At 39.5% G+C, this 19830-nt stretch overlaps 1 protein-coding gene across 2 annotated transcripts in view; it reads left to right on the top strand.

Annotated features, from left to right (window-relative positions):
* The first annotated feature begins 1490 nt into the window (after positions 1 to 1490).
* LOC139115580 (cytidine monophosphate-N-acetylneuraminic acid hydroxylase-like) overlaps positions 1491 to 19830 on the top strand; it is a 44741-nt gene continuing 26401 nt past the window's right edge. Inside the window, exon 1 of one of the 2 annotated variants that reach the window (XM_070677821.1) lies at positions 1491 to 1754. In XM_070677821.1, coding sequence (XP_070533922.1) covers positions 1555 to 1754 — 200 coding nt within the window. In that variant the 5' untranslated portion in view covers positions 1491 to 1554. Of the gene's footprint in view, positions 1755 to 17704; positions 17816 to 19830 lie in introns of those variants that run through there. The other variant, XM_070677822.1, reaches the window with a different exon arrangement.

Here is a 19830-nt window from a genome sequence, read left to right as displayed (position 1 = left end):
CTTGACCCGAACGTAATTTGAGATTAACATGTCAATACACAGAACGTACGTGCTCCTTGTTGACGGATTAAGAGGTCGGCCATGCTAGGTGGACCTTATATCTTGAAATATCCTTCCAAGCACCCTTGCGCAATGTGTGTAATACTGATAGATAGACGTTGAGTTGTTGGTAAATATTTGGAGAAAGAGGTACATGCATGAGGTAGATGTATGAAGCCCGCCACCAGTGTCCAGTGACCCTTACACTTACAACTAGCTAAAACTAGCTGAAGCAGTACGTAGTTTGCCGCCGGCCACAAAGAGGAAAAAAAATGGTGACACATTGTTGTTTCAGTGACGCGAGCGCTGACCAGAAACACTTTTTTTTGCCTAAACATCGATCATGTGACAGCGTGTGCCGAAGTTTTCTGTTCTGCAATTGGTCACAGACAAGGAGAAAGGTATTGTCTGTGGATTGGTCAATGCAAGAATTGCGTGTCTCGCGTTGCATGTAGGGAATAAGCACATTACCCAATGGGCTCGACAACCTGCATTTGGAGGTGTGGCCGGTACCATTGATTTGATTGACTATTGTCTGGTTATTGGCATGAACGACATCGCGTGAGAAACCATCTTTTTAATAGGTGGGTTCACCCCTTATGGCCTGAATGAAAATTTATATTTGTCATCATGTGAAAATATTCTACAATTGTTTGATAATTTTTGTAATTTATATAAATATTGTCAAAATAATTATATATCAGAAAAAATCAACTGTCTTGAAATTATGAATGATACCGAAAGACCTTATTTTTCGCCCTGGATTGTATTTAGGATTTCAGACTTAAAGGTACGGGGTGTCAAAGAGAGGTCCTGTCAACCCTCTGAAAAATGTACCCTCCATTTCTTTGTGAAATTAGGTCACCAGCCGAGCAGGCGGGACTCCGTGTTGTACCCGCGTAAACGATCGTACAAGCCTTGCCAAACGTGACACTTGCAGCTCTCCCAATCACCGTCGACCCAAAGACCAGGATTATGCCACAAAATTGACAACAAATTTCATATTTTGCCCGGTAATCACACACGTGAATGCGCTCCATTTCTGCTGACGATCGCGTACCAAGTGACCTACAGGACCTAGTTAGTTTTGTTTTACGTTTATATAGAAACTGACGTACGTTTAATCTGCACAGTTTGGCAATCCTGGCTTTGGACCAAAAATTACAAGTTTTAAAAGCTGAGTTTGTTTCAAATCAAGTAATTTTAGCCACCCGATTGACAAGTGATAAAATTACATTCTAAAATATGTATATATTGCCAACAAATTATTTGAAAATATTCTTCAGACCTACAGTCGGTACTTACGATCCCAAAATAGTAAAAATATACCTTATTTATGAGATAACCGCAACTTTACTGTTGCAGTATCTCTGGCTTTTTTGGTGTAATGAAAGACGCACTGATCTTGAAAGACGCAATTGTTGCTGATATTACCCGTCATGCAATGGTACTGGAAAAGCCCGGTTGTCGTGCAGACCCTACCGTCGCACTCACTGATCACATTAGTCCTCCACAATGGAACAGGAGTCGGTGTACGTGCTAAAATTGTCGCCAGAGGAAACCGAGAAGCTCTGTCGTGGCGTGAACCTCATAAGGCGGGCAGAGAATGAATCGTTTGTGGTCTTTAAGGACGACATCGAATACAAAGCGTGTCGGAATAAATGCAAGCACCAGGGAGGCACTTTTGTCAAAGACATCGAGGATGTTGATTCCAGGTAAGACACAACAGGTGTGAAACAAATTTCAATTTCAAATCCCGAATGCTAATAACCCGCTGAAACCTATGTTGAATATATTATCTTAACATTCAAGTATGTTCAGGGTATGAATCTAGTGAATTTACCTCGCGGTTCGATCCGTTCTTACAAGCACTTTGATATTTTCTGACGGATTGAGCATAACGTAAACACACATTCATATGAAAGCTTATTAATCATGAAATGTGATGCGCTGCCGTATGCAATTCATTATTCCTTATTGAAAGCTTCATTAGGCATTATGCATCTCTAAACTGAAAATTTCACTGATTTTAGCTCCAGTTTTCCCCAGAGAAACTTTTAACCACTCTCTTCCAAATCTTTTGATGGTCGGGAATAAAATCATTGGTCACTGTGCGAATTAAGGTACTACGGATCGAAGCAAATTACCTATTACCTACATTTTAAATTAAAAATGGCCACCACCCCTATGTTATATCGGGGAGAATAAGATATCGGATATTTAAGCAATGCAGGAGGGTATACACGAGATTTTGGTAGGCCTATAATGCGCGACATAGCACGAGCCGATAGGCGAGTGCTATATGGAGCGAACTGTACCAAAATCGAGAATGTACCCGACTGCGAAGGGGGTTATCAGCTTGTGTGTCTTTGTTGTCTTCTACTTGGGTATTTTCATCACTCTAAGCCCCAAATGCAGAAAACGGACGTCTGAAAGATCGAACGTCGGAAATTTTGCGCCCGAGACCGAGCATTTTATAAGTTGGGATTACGTACAGGCACCCTACGATAAATACGCATTACGTTCATATCGACATTGCATTTTATTCGCATGCAACACGAACACTATACTTGTCCAAAAATACCTGCTGCAATCACACAGAAAATGGGTCAAGAGTTCAAATCAAAAGAAAAAAGTAACAATTTTTTTCGTAAATTTACATAAGAACAATAGTCCTGGCTTTTTTGGCATACTAAAAATAGATTTGTCTCATTCTGTACCGCATACGCGTATACGTCGCGACATTCAGAGGTGGCACAGTGAAGTTGCAGGATCTATTTTTGATGGATAATTTGGACGTTAATTGTACCAGAAAAAAGCAGTTTTAATATAATCAAGACATGCGATAACTGCAACTGTGATGAATAGTTGTGCAGAGTGTGTTGCCCGATGCAGGGAGAACTGGACGCTGACACTGCTCGTTGCATTTGATGTCAAATTTCGTCGCAGTCGCCAGGAGTCATCCCATCGTTATTTTGAACTTCTTGGTCTACATCGTTAGGACACCCCGGTCTGTTACAGCCCAAACTTTGGTAAAGAATATCTGACATACCGTTACTATGCGCCTAGATCTCTGTTCAGAGATTAGGCGCATTACAAATGTACTTTATTACTGTGAGGAAGTGTCAATTTATTTGTGTATGAACGAATACTATCTTCATTTTAAAGAGCGGTATAAAACTATAGGATATATCGCGTCTCGGCTACCGCAATATCAAGCAAAGTTCACGGTGTGCTATGTCCCCTATTATATTATAGCTTTGTCAATACCAGTGAATTTTGTGACGTCATATCCATACATTATTACTGATAATGTATTCCATTATTCAGCATTGCGGCACCACAGCGAGCATAACAATAAGTTTTTTGGGGGAAAACGAAAAAAAGACTGCGCATTTAAAAGGAGGGAAAGTATCGGATAAACCATGTAATACACAAAACGATAAATCTTGATAATGGTGCACAATATGATAATGTCTTACTGTACGATTTATCAATTTTTTTGTCCTCCCGCATGCACTCGTCGTCTGCTCTGTCTGGCTCGCGCCCAGCATGCATTCCACCTTCCGATACGCTGGTTGAACGACTACGTTTGTTTACAACATGGTTCGCTTTGTTGCCGTACAGGTTAAACAGACCTCAGTACGTTTGCAAACTCCTAGACGGTACTGGGTTTGACACATGGCATATTATGTATGTCAGTGGCTATGTAAACGATGCAAGCGTGAAAGGCCACTCGAACCAGCCGTAAACAGGCCAACAACGGCACCTGTCATCAATCTTGACTGGAAGTGTTTGCTGGGTCTCGGTCCAAGGTCAGATACTGCCAACAATCATGACGACCGTGGTCTCTCCATTGATCTATCATCTCGGCCACCTAATACTGATGCACTGACTGTAATCGGAGACAACTTTCATTTATCTTTTTTTTTCTCGTCTGTGGTTTCACCTTGCCTTATTTACGATATCGCGACGGAAACCCAGTGTTGTTTTGTCAACTGCACCTTTCGAGCACCCGTTTACGTCAAGTTTTCTCGTTCGCGGAAATAAAGTAGTTCTTCTCAAGAATCCATCAAAAATGAAATTTATAGAACAATTATTAATGAAATTTAAACGTTTGAATATCATTGTTGAACTCTGTTGATATCGTTTGCAATGAATGCTGTACTACTAGCGACATAATAATGATCGTATTGATCAGCTGATACCATGCAGCTCGCTGATCATGCTGATGTCGATGTATGAACATTCCGTTTTCTTCATGTCTGGCATTTCACCGTGTCGGCTTTTTGAATGGCATGATATTTAAAGGTGATGTTTCAAGTTCGATATAGACGGTAGGGATGCAATTATTTTCATTTCCTTCGAAAATACATCGTTTTTAATTCCAAATTGAACCGTGAAAGTGCTGCTCATTTTTTGTGTGTTGAACGTGCATGTTCAGTGCAGTGCAGTGTGGAGTGCGTGTAACAGAGTCAGGGCTGATCATGCCGGACGACGCTCACTGGCTTCAAACTCAGTTTAAATTTCCTTTTTTATTCGTTTTCTACAACTACAAATTCACTGGCATTGCCAAAACTATAAAATAATAGCAATAATGCACCCCCTCCCGGCCCATAATGGACTCAAGCAAACTTTGCACTTCATAATGTACTCGGCTTCGCCTCGTACATTATGTCGTGCAAAGTTTGCTTGAGTCCATTATGGGCCGGGAGGGGTGCATTATTGCTTAATATTTGTGTGCATCACACCCCGAATGTGCTGCTTCAGAGATGTCTTTCATCATGTATCCCAACTTATTTACACCAAGAGGTGAGTTACAGACCCACACTTTATCTGTGTATCAAAATTCGGTCTTCGGTCTTTGAAACAAAGTGGACTGTTTGGGTTTTTCTCGAGCGGAGGGTCTATGGTTTATATAGGTACGTTCAAATGCACCGACCGGGCAATTTTCGAAACTGCTGGTTTAGGGGCCCGTTTTACCACCGCTATCAGTGCTAAAACAGTATTTTAGCATCGGTGGAATGAGCTCTCGTCCAATCAGAATGGCGCATGGTAGCATGATATAATATAATCACATTCTTAACCACGGTCCCACGTGCAAATATGAAAGAACGGGCTTATACATGAGTTTAGAGGGCAGACACGATTTTATATGATAGGTAGATTGTAGAATGGGTATTTAGTCTCCTAGACTTGCTTAGATATAACAACAGCTGCAACAAAACGAAAGATCGTTGTGATTTCAGAGAATTGTTTGCCTTAAAGTAATATGCTCCTCGAAAGTGAAAGACTTAAACTTTTGCTCTAACTTTCCTCAAGGAATCTTTCAATCATTCTCTTTCAAAATCAAGAATAAAAATAGGGGGTCACCGTGCAATTTTGGTACTAGAGAAACAAATAACCCAAGATTTACCGATATTAGAAATTCAAAATGGCCGCCATCCCTGTGTTAACTCTATGGCGAAAAATAAAAATTTTCGAATTTCAAAAAAGTAAGCCAGTGAAAAGTTTTCTTTTACCAAGAGCTTTAAAATAAATCCCTACATGTGGTATATCAGAAGAGAATTGTAAAAGTTTGAGAGTCCGAATGTCTGTCCCGAGGTGCGTTCTACCTTAAAGGGCAACATTGCTGTTTCCCGAATGCAGATCACGTGGTTTAGGCCGTGATTTGACAAGTAGTCATCTCTTGCTGCCCGTGTCATGTTTGGTCAAAAGGGAAAATCGATTAGTCGGTCAAGTAGAAAACTTTTTTGAAGGCAGGCCATCTGTAATGGTTTACTGTGGTAAAAGCAGAAATACTTTAAAAGAGAGCCCGCATTGCGTCCTGGGCTTTTTCCTGGCATAAGATTCTACGAACGGTACACGTTTTGTAATTATACCTTTAGACAAACTGAAAGTCACAATATGACCAGCATGCGTTCAGGAAATACTGAACAATGTCACTAGTAAGTACCAAAGTCACGACTTGAGATAAATGCATTACGGGTACTCCGATAAGGAAGTGCCGCTGTCATTATAACCGGCGATACGGTCAGACACTTCGAATTCGCAGCTAGAAATAGCATAATGGCGACATTAACAGTACAGGCGTTTTCCTAAATAAAATGGCATTTGAGAGATCTCAATGTAATTTGAATTTCCCTTCGATATTTGGACTTGATAACCGAATCTATTTATTCCATAAAGAAGAAGTTTTGGTTTTGTAAATATTTTTCTTATTTTGTTACTTTTTGTTTTGTTGTTGGCTTGTTCAACTTGACGCAGTGTTTCTTTTGAGTTTTTTGAAGAACCCGGAAATAGGACTTCACCCCGTAGGATTTCCGAATACATATATAAAAAAAGGAGGCAAGAGAACAGCTAAATATGTTGCTTCTGTTACGAATTGCTGAATGAACACGATTGGAACTAATTTTGGATAATTGGATCTTCATATTTTTCAAAATTCTCAAAAGTGTTAGGTGCCACATAGCTGAATGTTGGAATATTTTAAATTACTCATAAACAAAGTGTGTTACTTAAAAGGAAAAGCAGATGAGCTTACATTTGCAGATCAAAACGTCCTAACTTCATCATCCAATTATTCCAATGAGTTCCAATCGTGTTAATGTGTTTTCTGTTTGACAAGCAAATCAATTGCCCCCCCCCACCACCACACATACACACATGCAGAGCTGTCTTTAGTATAGATATTCGAAAAACTGAATTCTTGATCGTTTATTGCTAAACGTTTCAATAATATCTGACTTAAGATACAGAGGAGTGCCATGATTTTTGAACGAGGAAATGCAAAGAATTTCATTCTAGTTTCTGACCTATTTTACGTCTGTAAATTTAAACAAAGAGAAACACCAAACAACAAAAGTGCCTAGTATTATTTTCATTCTGTTGCTGAAGACACGTTTCAATCAAGCATGGATCTTAATTGATTGTTCTAATAACTGTAACAAAACTCTCAACGAACAAGGATTATTCATTACACGATTGAAATGGAAAATTCCATAAAGACAGCTTTTTCATCCATTTACAAAGATGTAGAATGTTCTGTATGATAAAAACAAAGAAAAGGTAAACACGCACGTTTATTTCGCCTTTCATCCCTATGCAATTACTCGAAATAATGTGAATAGTGTTTCGTATTAAAACTCGATGGAGATATGTTGAACATTATCAGATTAACACATCGCTTAGTTTCGGGAAGGCATCAACGGTTTAAACTCTAGCCGTTCCTCTTCTGTACCCAACTTACCTATCATTTGATAACAACACAATAGTAAGTTAGATGTGGATAAGTATGAATATTCAGGCTATCAATTCGTAGTATATGCTATGACAGGCCCGGAAGGTAGAAAGTACCAGACTCTACTTGATTTCAACTCATTTCAATTCAAAAGACGCCGGAAAAGTTGGTCAAAACGAGTCCAAGCAAGTCTTAGACAGGACAGGTCAAGATTTGTAAACTTTAGGACATGAAACCATTGCTGCAGTGTTTCCGCTCGCCAAATCGCAAATGCGAGAAAAAAGTAGCGTTTGGCGAGAAGATTTTGGCAAAAGTTAGCCAAACTTGCGAATCGAAAATTGCACTATGACGTCATCACTTTGTCCGCGCGCACATGTCCTGCATTCAACTTGAGACGTAATACTTTATACGTATCTCTGTGCATCCCCGACCTTTGTAACACATACAGTATGAATAAAATTGTAACGAAATAACTCACAAATCAATAGTACCGCATGTATATCATGACTAGTTGACTAAAATGTTGCGAAGTTTTGGGTTTGACTACGCGCAATGTGTGCCTACAGATAACTCCGTGCAGTGACAGCCATGTCATTGTCAACACTGAATATTGAATTGAAGGATCGTAGTGACGGTGAAACTAAAACGGCAAACTTTCCTTTTTGACTTTGGCTGCTCCACCAATATGGGGGGAACCACCCTTACAACACACATTTTAAGTGCAAGTAAAGCTGTGAAACGGAAAGAAAAATTATGATCAATGTAGGAAAGTCGACCGTGAATTTGGAAAGGAAGGTAGCGGCATGCATGGTCAAAACCCGGGGTCAAAAGCATACCCATGGCATTTTTTAGAACGTAGAGCGAGTAAGGCACTCCTGAATAGCGAAAATGTTCGTGGTGTATTGCTGCCAACAAGAAAATACCTTTACTTGTGTGAATTGGCTCCCTTAAATATAAATTCGCGACAATTTTCAGTGTATCACGGACCGTGGCGTATTGTGACGTGACATCGTACAGACTTTCAGAGAAGCGCTCACTCGTCCGCCGAGTGGGCCTAGTTCCGCGTTCACAACGTCCAAATAAATACGCAAGTCTTGTCGCGATATTTGAGCATTTAACTTGATCGTCAGTGAAACAAAAGATGTTTCTCCATATCAAAAGGGTATATATTTTATATTTTACGGTTCTGTTTACATAATAGACGTGAACATTTGGATTTATGATCCGTGATTTCCGCGATCCATGGCATGATTGAAGCTGGCTGTGATACACACTGACGTCTAGTTGATGATGACCCCTGCCCCAAGCGCCATTGATACGCTGTGGGCTGTCCGAGCTTCGCTTGCTTAACTTCAAGCGTAAAGCAAATGTATTGGAAGTCTAAAAAATGCACATATTTCTCAAGTCTGAGAGTATTTACTTTCGAACTGCTACGAGAATGGATATCTGATTCGTTAAAACTTTGAAAAAACTAGTATGCTGAACCAGGTTTCGTGCCGTTGTCTGTAGCGATATGTACAGTATCGCACGATAGCGATTTCAGGTTTGTTACTGAATAACTTTGCATACACCTAACCGTGGATGGACATCCATGGCCTAACTTTGGACAAGTGTCGCTTGGAATTCGGACAAATTTTATGTTGTATGTGTGGCTGATGTTGGCACCTTGTAATCTGAACCATAAATTGGTGTTACTTTTAGTATCCATAGTAACACTTACAGGGTTTATTTCCGTCATTCTTACGGAAAATGCAGACAAATATTTATTTTTGCATATTAATGAGAAAGAAATGACGTCATTTGTGATCAGTGGTATCGGCTTGGCTAATTGAATATCTGGTTTGGCGAATAATTTTTTAGGTCTTCTAGCCAAATTTGCAACAAGATTTTGGAACCCAGGGGAAACCCTTGCTGACGACAATCCTACTTGACTACGTTTCTTATGGTTACTGCTGGAGGTCAGAAGGGAAGCGCACTTTGATTCTGTATGAAAATATCCCCTTTGAAACAAACTCCGGAGTAAAGTGTTTTTGCGTCATTGAAGCTAGGAAGCCCGTCGTAATCATCGACATTCTATTATTGTTCGACAACCTGTGCTTCAAACTATGATGAAAAGTCGCCATTATTGAGACTTTACATTTTGTCCAGTTGTTGTTGATCCGCGTGCAATGACCAGTGAACTTAACTTCGTGAACCAGTGAACCATATTCTGAAACCATTTATTTGTTTGGCATCCTATGCTCGTTAATTTTGACAAATCTAGTACGTCCACTATTACCGTGAGCTATCCAGCTTTCTTCATGGATAGATTTTTTTGTGTTAGAGATGCTGATATTGAATTGCTTCCTTTTTTTTACTTCTACTATGGGATTTGTCGTTGAACTGTCTCTGATTCTTTGATTCTGTCTTCTTGATCATTTATCTATGTATCTATCTATCTATCTATCTATCTATCTATCTATCTATCTATCTATCAGCACCCTGTTTGTTGATAATTGTTCGTGGGCGAGTTGACTTCAAAGTTCAAGCTTGATTGCGACTGACTGTTGTTTTAACATTTACGCTGTTGAGGGTTATCTGCAATTAAAGTAAAGCCCCACTAGCTGTAACTCTTGAAATAGTTGACCTCAAAAGATCTTACTATTCTGTCCTGGTTTTCTCTGAATTCTACCCTCTGAAGGGATACGGGATTTTACTACTGTGTAACATTGGGAATTAAACATTTGACAAGTAAATTCAAATTTTACGGTCATTTTGATTTCCCGCCATTTTCAAAATTAGGTAATATTACAAAGGAAACAGATACAATGTCACAGTTGAAAACATCCACCCCTATACATTACATCGGACCACTCTGTGCAGTTTACATGAAGATTTCAGTGCAGATATGCAGAGTATCCATGGTTTTTGCTATATTTGCATGGTCTGGCGATTTAATCAGAGGGCGCGCATAAAATCGCAGTGAAAATTTGAAAATTGCACATACAGTCTCAGCGGGTAGTTAATGATAACTTAGATGTATACATACACCTAAATTTACATTCCCAAACAATTATTTTAGTTTGAAAATAAAATCATAAATTAAAATAATGCTAAAAGATACACCTAGTGGGGCTTTAAATGGGCAAAACATTGTAAGGGATAATTGTACCCTTGGTATTTCAAAAACCTGCTTTACAAATTCATGCGGTTATTGCTGGTTTTTTATTTTCTATTCAATATTTGCCAACACCAATGTTTTCACAAGGCGCCTTGGATTATCATTCTATTTCCTTGTGGTCGCAATGCTGCTGTTTTCTCCTCATTTTGTTTGAAATTGCGAAGGCCCCATCCTTCTACTAGCAACTTACGGCTAGTTCATGCATGGGTGTCATTAATTTTGTGCTCATGAGTTGAAGTCTAGTATCTGACTCTGCAAATGACACAACGCTGCATGTCACAAGGAACATCGAAATATAGGTAATGACCCATTTAACATACACCCATGCATTGAAGTTTACCAGTAACTGTATTCGGTAATGTAGTGTGCTGTGGTCTTTTACTAATAAGTCTACGCCACGCTGGCAACTAATTCTGTGTTTCAAATTTAACAATAGGAATAATAAAATTTGAAACGCTGCCATTAGTGTACATGCATAATATATTATTTCATGTCCACACCAAGAATGACTCTGCCAGCTCTTTTCTGAAGTTTATACAAACGTTGCAGATTTGTCTTAGACGTATTACCCCATACAATACAGCAGTAATCAATCAAAGAAAGAAACAAAGCATTATAAACCAATAAAAGAACATTTCTTTGGCAAGTAGCGCGAAGTCGTCTAAGAACTTCTTCTGGTCGAAAGCTTTTTACAGAGATCATTTATGTCGTCGTCCCAACTTAAAGTGTTGTCTATTTGTACACCAAGTAGTTTGTGGCTAGTAACATCGTCTATTCTAGTGTTATTAATATGGATATAAAACACAATGTCAGAGTCAAGATGCAACAACCATACACATTTGTTTTTGTAGTATTGATAGCCATGTTATTGTTATGGACCCAATTTGAAACTGGAAGAAGATCTCCGTTCATACGATTTTCAATGTGATTATATCAATACCTGAAACACACATGGTCTGGTCATCAGCAAACATATTTAAACTTCCCGAATTGAGACAAAGCGGAAGATCATTAATAAACATTAGGAATAAGAGGGGGCCTAAAATAGAACCTTGAGGAGCTCCACTTGCCATCGGCATAACATCAGAGTGTGCTCCCATGTAAGTGACAAATTGTCTACGTCCTGAAAGGTAGGAACGGAACAAACTATGTTTGTAATGGATCAAATGTCACTTGCTTCTCAGGAACTCATTTAACATGGAAGTTGTTGTCCCTTTGTGTTCGTCACGGTAATTTTGCAGCCCGAATGAACTTTGGATTCCAGGTGTTGAAAGTCTTTTCTATTCATTGCCTGATGAACAAATATTTTCATGTGTCATTGTTTGATTCAATAACAATTTCCAGTCATTCATTAAAGAAGTAACGAAAGGCACCAATGAAAAGTTCGCGCTTGAATAATCCTGTTTCTTTGAAAACGCTGCAGGAAAATAGACATTAATAATACCGAAGAGTGAAACGTACACTGGCTTACAAGATGCTTTAGACTCGGTTTTAATTTTATTTGATAGCATTTTACTTCTTGCTCATTAATAATAAGGTTCGCTCCCATGTCTGGCGGTTTTGGCCTTACTTGTTTTTAACAGTTATACACTCTCATCAACCCGAGAATTGTGCTTCCAAACTTGTAATCTAACTAAGGCTGCTGTACGAAACTATGAAAGAAGACATGCAAGCCAATACTGAATCTTTTGTTGGTTACTTGAACATGGCTGTCCCGCATTGCAACTAGATATGTCCTTTTAACCAGAGTCCCTCCACCACACTCGGTGTGTGGAGGGACTGTATTACAATGTCAATGAGTCTCCTGCTCCATTTTAGCCGGTGTATTCGCACATATGAGATGTTGTCTTGCCGCTGTTGGTCTATGTGTGTCAGTGTATCAGTTTGTCTTTCTGTTTGTCATTCTGTCTGTTAACGCGAACATCAAGGACTGCTTAGGGAGGCTTCAGTTACTATGAGGGGGTGGACCGGAGGAATTGCGGGAGGGTCACATTTTACAGTTGAGACATCTAGTGGGCATGAGTTATAGTTAGGATGCAATTGCAAGAGGCGTTGTTCCCTACCTATTTATTATTATTATGTTATTATTATTATTATACTTGGGCCTCAGCCAAGTACATTTGTTTTCATTCCGTGGGAAAAAACTCTGTAAGGTATAACCATTTCTGGCTGAGACCAGGGAGGGCAAAATGTCTTGGCTTCATCTTTCTTGGCATAATAAATGGCGTAATGATGTTAACTGAATGGAAGTGCTGCTCTCAGCCAGTCTTGAATAAGTGAGATGTGAATATTAATGCTTCTCTATCTGAGTTTTTGCCACAAAATCTTCTGAATATAATCAAAATGTGCATCGAAATGCAACAATTAATGCACCCTCCGTTTCCTAGGCGATGGCACGACCCTTGCTACACCCACTGGACGAGCCAAAGTGGGAGGAGTAATTTCAGTTTGGTTGAACAGGAGGGCTCGAGACCAGAATTTAACATTTAAACTTGAAACATGTTTAATCGCTGACAAGATGTGGACTAGTCTTAATCAAAGTGAAAGAGTGAAAAGGAAAGGTTTTATATCCCGGACACAATGAAAAACATTACGACTGGAAACTGTACCCCCAGTTAAGAATAGTAATGCCCACAGCGATGGAGAACACTTATCCTTGAGCTGAGAAAACCAGACCATCATTTCGAAATAGAGCTGCAGATTCGAGAAGCTCGTTCAAAATAGCTAGGTACACCCCATAAAGGGGTGGTTTCGAGTTTTGAGGGCAAATTTCGCCTCCTTCATATAGAAATCGTACGTTTGTTTTTCCAGGAGAACACACCATTTGACACAAAATTTGCATGCATGTAAAGGGGTCGCCAGTAAGCACGTGGTCAAATCTGGCATAAGAAACAATATGAAATGTTGGGTAAAGCCAGTCCAAATAAACTGATTTGAACTTTTGTGTTTTGTAATTTATACCACTGCAGTAACATTACCTTTTTTTGACAACATCACACAATGTAATACGTTTTGAAACTGAATACTCCGACGTATTCTGTGTCTCCTTTGCTAAAAAATACGGTATGCCGATTACCATGTAAGGAGATGATGACGTTAAGACAGATTTGCAGTGCGTTTGGTCCTGGATGGTGCACGAAGTTTTGTCAAGGTGGCTTGGTATTTATTTCCTAAATGGGAGAGATTAGGGTCGATCTAAACGAAGGCCGAAGAATGTTATGATACTCTAAGCGAGCTGAACTCTAACGCGAATGGTTGGATAATTTGGAGGATGTCTAGAATGATCTCGTCTCATTAAGATTATTTTGCGGTCGGTATTGAATTTCAACTGCGTCACAAGTTTGCGAAATGAGTATTCCGTCGAACGGTCAACGAACGATATTTTAGAAATCTGGAGACATGGCACATCGCATTTTTATTTTAGTATTTTATATTTTACAAAAGATTTAAGAAGCAATGATTTTGTCGAAAATTCTGAAAAAATATATGAAAATTTGATCGCGAACACATTTTCACGTTGGGGTCAACTAGCCCTGCGTACGATGCTGTGTGTTCCGCTACAGCTAATCGCCCCGCTCACCACAGCCCTGCAAAGACCCGTACGTAGGGTCGGTGACTTCAATCCATTTTGGGACTTGACGTAAAAGCCAAATTACTGCCGAAATTCAGCGTTCTTGGGCCCAAGTCGTATCCCACCCTACCTCAGCTACTCGATCGCTTCCAAAAACGACAGTCTTTTATTCACTTCTCGTAAATAACCGTCGATGTCGGCAACTCTCTCGCTAGCCCTGCGTACGATGCTGTGTGTTAGCTGTAGCACATAGCATCGTACGCAGGGCTAGGGGTCAACATGGGGTCGCAGCCATGTTGCCTCAAAACTTATTTCTGTCTGCACTCAAAACTCAAAAATGTCGGATATGAACCTGAAAAATCGATGCAATTTTGTCAAACTTCGGCGAAATTTCAGCCTATAGACAAAATTTCATCCAGGTAAGGTAAATTTACTGAAATTTGATCGACAAATAATCCTGAGCTTGAACGTGACAGCTCGCCTTCTCCGGGAAGTCAAGCATCCAGCTAGCTGCACATACAGTTGCCCATATGGCCAGGTTTATGAGATTGTTTTCAAGCGACGGCGGCAGACCGTACGGGGCTCTGGATATGAACCTACCGCCAGTGTAGCTGTAATAACTGTTGCGTTGTTTTTAGTGCCCACGGACGAAGTCCTGGAGTTATAGGTTTGGTCATGTCAGTCCGTCGGCCGTCCGTCCGTCCGTTCACGCAGATATCTCAGACATGCCCTGGTCAATGTCTTTCAAACTTTGCACAAGAATAGTACCCAACCCCATACAGATGCACGTCGATTTGTTTCACAATGCGATCGAATTTGGCCGTGTTAGAGGACTTTTTAGTTTACACCTCCATAGACTCCCAATGTCCCATGTATAAGGCCAAGAAAAATAAAAATTTAGTTTCTCATCGTATTCATATTGCCTAAAGGATGCAGTGACACAGTTTTTTGTCCCCACGGATAAAGTCCAGGGGGCTTATAGATTGGGTCATATCCGTCCGTGAGTCCATCAGTGAGTCCATCGGTTCACGCAGATATCTCAGACATTTTGACAAAATATCATGTGACCTTTGTGACCTTTGACCTCAAATATACATTATTGTCCATAACTCAGTAACCACAAGTGCTAAACCTTTCATATTTGGTATGATGGGACACCTTATGACGCCACATATTGTACTCCATTAATTATGCACATATCTTATTTTGAGCGAGCCAATAGAGCTGGAGGTCTGATTTTTGGTATATAGGGATAACTTAGCAATATAATTTGTTTGACAAAACGTTACGTGACCTCAATGACCTTTGACCTCAAATATACATATTTGTCCACAACTCAGTACATCTACCATCGAGAAATTTGCTGTAATTTGAATATTTAAGGAGTTTAAGCAATTTCCACTATAAATAAAGAACCCCTGCCTCACACTCCACAAAAGTTGCTAGACATATTTTGCCGTTGTCATGCCATTGCTTCGTTTAATAACCAGTTAATCAAATGCCTAATTGACAGGAGGAAATTCAAGACCATATTTGAATAGTAGTATATACTGTCCTCAAAATTACTCTATCACGGCCCAAGTACTCATTGCCTTCAGCAATACTGCCTTGTTATACCTATTATTATTTATTTTGTTCAAAATATCGTAGAATAATATATACGCAATCGGCTACAAAACTAACCCTGAATATACAAGCGAATGATATGTTAGCACTTTCGTGTTGATTAGTGTAAGTTAGAATGAACCTCGGGTACAGATATTCGGACTCTCACATAGCTCTGATACATTTCTGGTCCAACTGCTTGTGGGAGCTCTTTTTAAAGCTCTAACAGTAAGAAAATAATTACAGAGTTTCCGTTCATATGTCACTCAAAAATTTTATTGTCCCCATAGAGTTAACATATGAATGTCGGCCATTTTGAATTTCAAACACTGATAAATAATGTGTAATTTGTTTCCCTAGTACAAGACTTTGCAGGGTGAACCCTGATTTTGATTCTTAGTTGGTAAGAGAATGGTTGAAAGTCTTGTTTAGGAAAGTTTGAGTAAAAGTTTAAAGTCTTTCTCTATATAGGAGCATACTACCGTGACCTTAATGTTTACAGCTATAGTTGTTTTTAGGGTTTTTTGGTTTTGGTTTTTTTTTTGTGATAACGAACAGGTTGATTTGCACCTGAGAATATTTAGGATTAAAGGCACATGAGCTGCGACTTTTTGGCATTATTGTCAAGATTTTACTTTTACATTAAAATTAGTTCGTAGAAATGTCCTTACTCAGAGATGTTCACTCAAGTATAATTAGAGTCCACAAAGTGGGACTGCATGGGGAGGTTTTAGTAAGACAAATAATAAACGGGTGCCGCACCTAAATATATCCGCCTCCATACAACTACATGTCACATGATAAACAGCGTAAATGGTGTATGTACATATTTGAATCTTAGCAAATACAACCTGGTGCAACCCACTGAAGGGACGGGAAAGGGATTCAACCCAAATTGACAAAAAGTTCTCCGGCAATATTTTGAAAATGGCGAGAAATTTAATATGAACAAAAATCTGTTCAACTTCTTGCCTATTCTGCCACAAGCAAATGTTGTTGAGGCATAATGAATGACTATATTGTTCAATTTGCTGATTGCAATGAATATCTAAGAAAATTAGGGGTGCCTTGAGGTGGAAATATTTCGCAGAGTTGCAGCTCATGGGCCTTTAACACGTAAATGACGATATGTTGATGGGACTTACTTGTATCTAAAAACGTAAATGGTCAAATGGTCTAATGATTTTTCCTAACAATACTTTGGCTAGAAATATATTATGCCTTACTATTGATGGGCGTGACATACGTTCCAAGGTGTAATTCACATGTGCAATATGTATTCTGAATGAGAGTGGTTTCTTCAAGGACAACCACAGTCGCAAAGCTATACTGAGCAGGCAGTAGATCTTCAATCAGTGGCGAATTCCAACAATGTCTCGTTAACACGAAAGCATAAACTTAATCATAGCTATGCGAGACACACTTACACCTCAAGAAACTACAGCAAAGTAAAGACAGTTTAACTGAACTATAAGGAAGTTTTTTTTTCTCCCAGAAATATGTTGTTCACTGTGGTCGACTCATTAGCATTCCCGAATTGGGATGTAAAATCTATATGTGTCCTTGAAATAAATCTTTCAAATGGACGTAACCTGTTTGGATCGTTTTTCCAAGCATTAGTAAGGGAATCGTTAGAGTACTAGCCGAAGGCACCAGGAAACCTCTTTAGCTTGTATCTAAAATGTCTGTGACTGTTCATTATGTTGACACGGGCCTCTTCCTGGTGTATAAAAACGAGGTCTCAGGCCAATACATTTATAGCCACTCGTGGTACGGACAGTGTGGACTGTGATTGACACGCGTACAGCAGACGACAAAAAGTCACTAATCTCAGAGAAATCAAGAGTTAGACTCTTATATACGATTTTAGCTGTCTGAGAAATGACATAGACTATTTGACAACAGGAAAATATAGACTTTCAATTTACAAAGCTCTGGTATATTGCTGTAGCACTCCATACACTAGCAATCATGAGAAATTGTTTTTATTCTGTGGGCCAGTTTTGAAACACGAATCAGAGTTTACGTTTCTTGTCGCGTGCCCCTCATGTCACAAGTTTAGACAAGTTCAAACTCGCATTGAAATTGAAGACGAGACGAGCACATTCCTATTTACCGGCTTCCATTCTTCAGATTGTTGATCCTGTGTGGCGTGTCGTCAAGGCAGCGGGTGTGACTGTCTACAATGGCTGCTAAACTGGTAACTTTCCTCGTCCGACTGCCACGCTCAGCGTCACGTTGTATCTTACAGTTTCAAATCACGAAAGGTAAAATTTGGATTCGCGCAACGATCGCTCCAATACATTTGAATTGCAAAAAGATTAGGCGACGTCATGTAATATGTAAATTTGTTCGATATCAATATTTTCTTAGTTTTATTATGGTTTGACCCCAGTAACCTTTCGATAAACCCTTTTCTAGTTTGACCTTACGTTATGTTACCAGGTTAAAGCAGACGTAGAGATGGCCGTTTTTCCTTGTTACTTGTTGTTGTTACCCGCTGGTCGCGACTAGCAGCTCACGATAGCTTAAAACGTCACCACCTATCTCTACATCTGATTATATTCAGGTTGGCCTTTACACTTTTCACGAGAAGGTGACAGTCCCTGAACTATCACCACCTATCTATTATTGTAATTTGACATCTAGCTTTCCGAAGCACTTCTTTCTAAATTGACCTTTATGTTGCTGACAAGAAGACCGCCATTGTTTACATCCAGTGGACCCAATATAGATCAGGGCGGCCGTATGAATGATTAGTCTGTAGTCTTTCAAAGTACTAATGTCGAGTGTGGTCGTTATTCTTCAGGAAAGAAGGAATAGTTTACACTTTCTGAACCCATACAGGTCAGGGGAGATCATCTTCAACCATTCACTTGTGCCAGGTGAACCTAACAAGTTCGACCACTTAGTAAAACGGAGACTCACCGTTACTCAATTGACCTTGTGTGAAATATTTGAACTTCGATGCAAGTATACGTATTGTGTGAATGGCTGTTGCACGTTTATTGCAACACATCAGATGAAACTGTGAATGCCTCTTCAAAACACATGATTCAGGGCGGGGTTTCATAATCACGTTGTAAAGTTCTGTCTACTGCATACAATCGAATATATGTCCATACCGATGGATGCCAAGAGTGGGACTATTTCTTGCCTTATTTAAGGGACAATGTCGTCCTTTTTTCCAATTTTGCATGACCTTCGTTTGGTATTAAAAGTAGTTTGTGTTGTTTGCCTCCTTGAAACATACTTCATTACTGGCCAACTGCGCAAACCTAAACTCTGCTTCCCGACAAACAAGATTAACCACTCAGTAAAACATTGTATGGCCTGTACCAAACAATCAGGTCCCACGCACAACTCTCATCATTAATGACTGATCAAATACTAGTACAGTAATAAAGTTTGGTCTTCATGCAAGTTCTTATTATGAAATCTACAATGGACGTGCCTTTTATATAAATAAGTATAGCCGAGTTTTCTTGCTCACTGAGATGAGCTGCCGCATCGGCTGTCGTTTTTCTTTCAAAAATATGTTGGTCACCTCGGTCAGCTCTTAAGTATTCCCGGATTAGGATGCAAAATGAAAGTAATGGTTACTAGCATGTACCACGACATGTAACATCCATACTTGTCGTGGAAAAAAATAATTAATATGAGCCTAACCTCTTTGGATCATTTTTAAGACAAAAGTGAAGGAGCAGTTAGAGTAATGGCCGAAGGCAACAAGACACCTTTTCAGCTCGTATCCGAATGTTCTTGACTGTCTACTATCTTGACACGGCCTCTTCCTGCTGTATACGAACGAGCTTTCGCGCCAATAACCACACAGCCACTCTTGGGTGCGGACTGTATGGACGGTGATCGACACGGCAGACGATAAAAAGTAACTAACTCAGAAAAACCAAGCGTTAGACTCTTATGTTGGATGTTAGCTGTCTTAGAGATCGCATAGACTATTTGAAAAAAAGGAACGCTCTTGACTGTCTGTCACTTTGCAAAACTCTGCTATATTGATGTAGCATTCCATGTCACACTAAAAATACAGAGAATTTGGACAGACTCTGGAATATGTTAAGAATAATATTATATGAAATAAATCAGTTATCAATTGTCAACTAATGCCGCGGTTTTTCTCAAGCTGTTTGACATTTAGCTTTCCGAAGTACATCTACCTAAATTTGTCTTTATGCTGCCGACAAGCAGAAATAA

The sequence above is a fragment of the Ptychodera flava genome, chromosome 17 (assembly GCF_041260155.1).
Source record: "Ptychodera flava strain L36383 chromosome 17, AS_Pfla_20210202, whole genome shotgun sequence".
Classification (NCBI taxonomy): Eukaryota; Metazoa; Hemichordata; class Enteropneusta; family Ptychoderidae; genus Ptychodera; species Ptychodera flava.
The sequence above is the reverse complement of the archived record's forward strand: the minus strand, read 5'-3'. Positions and strand labels throughout refer to the sequence as shown.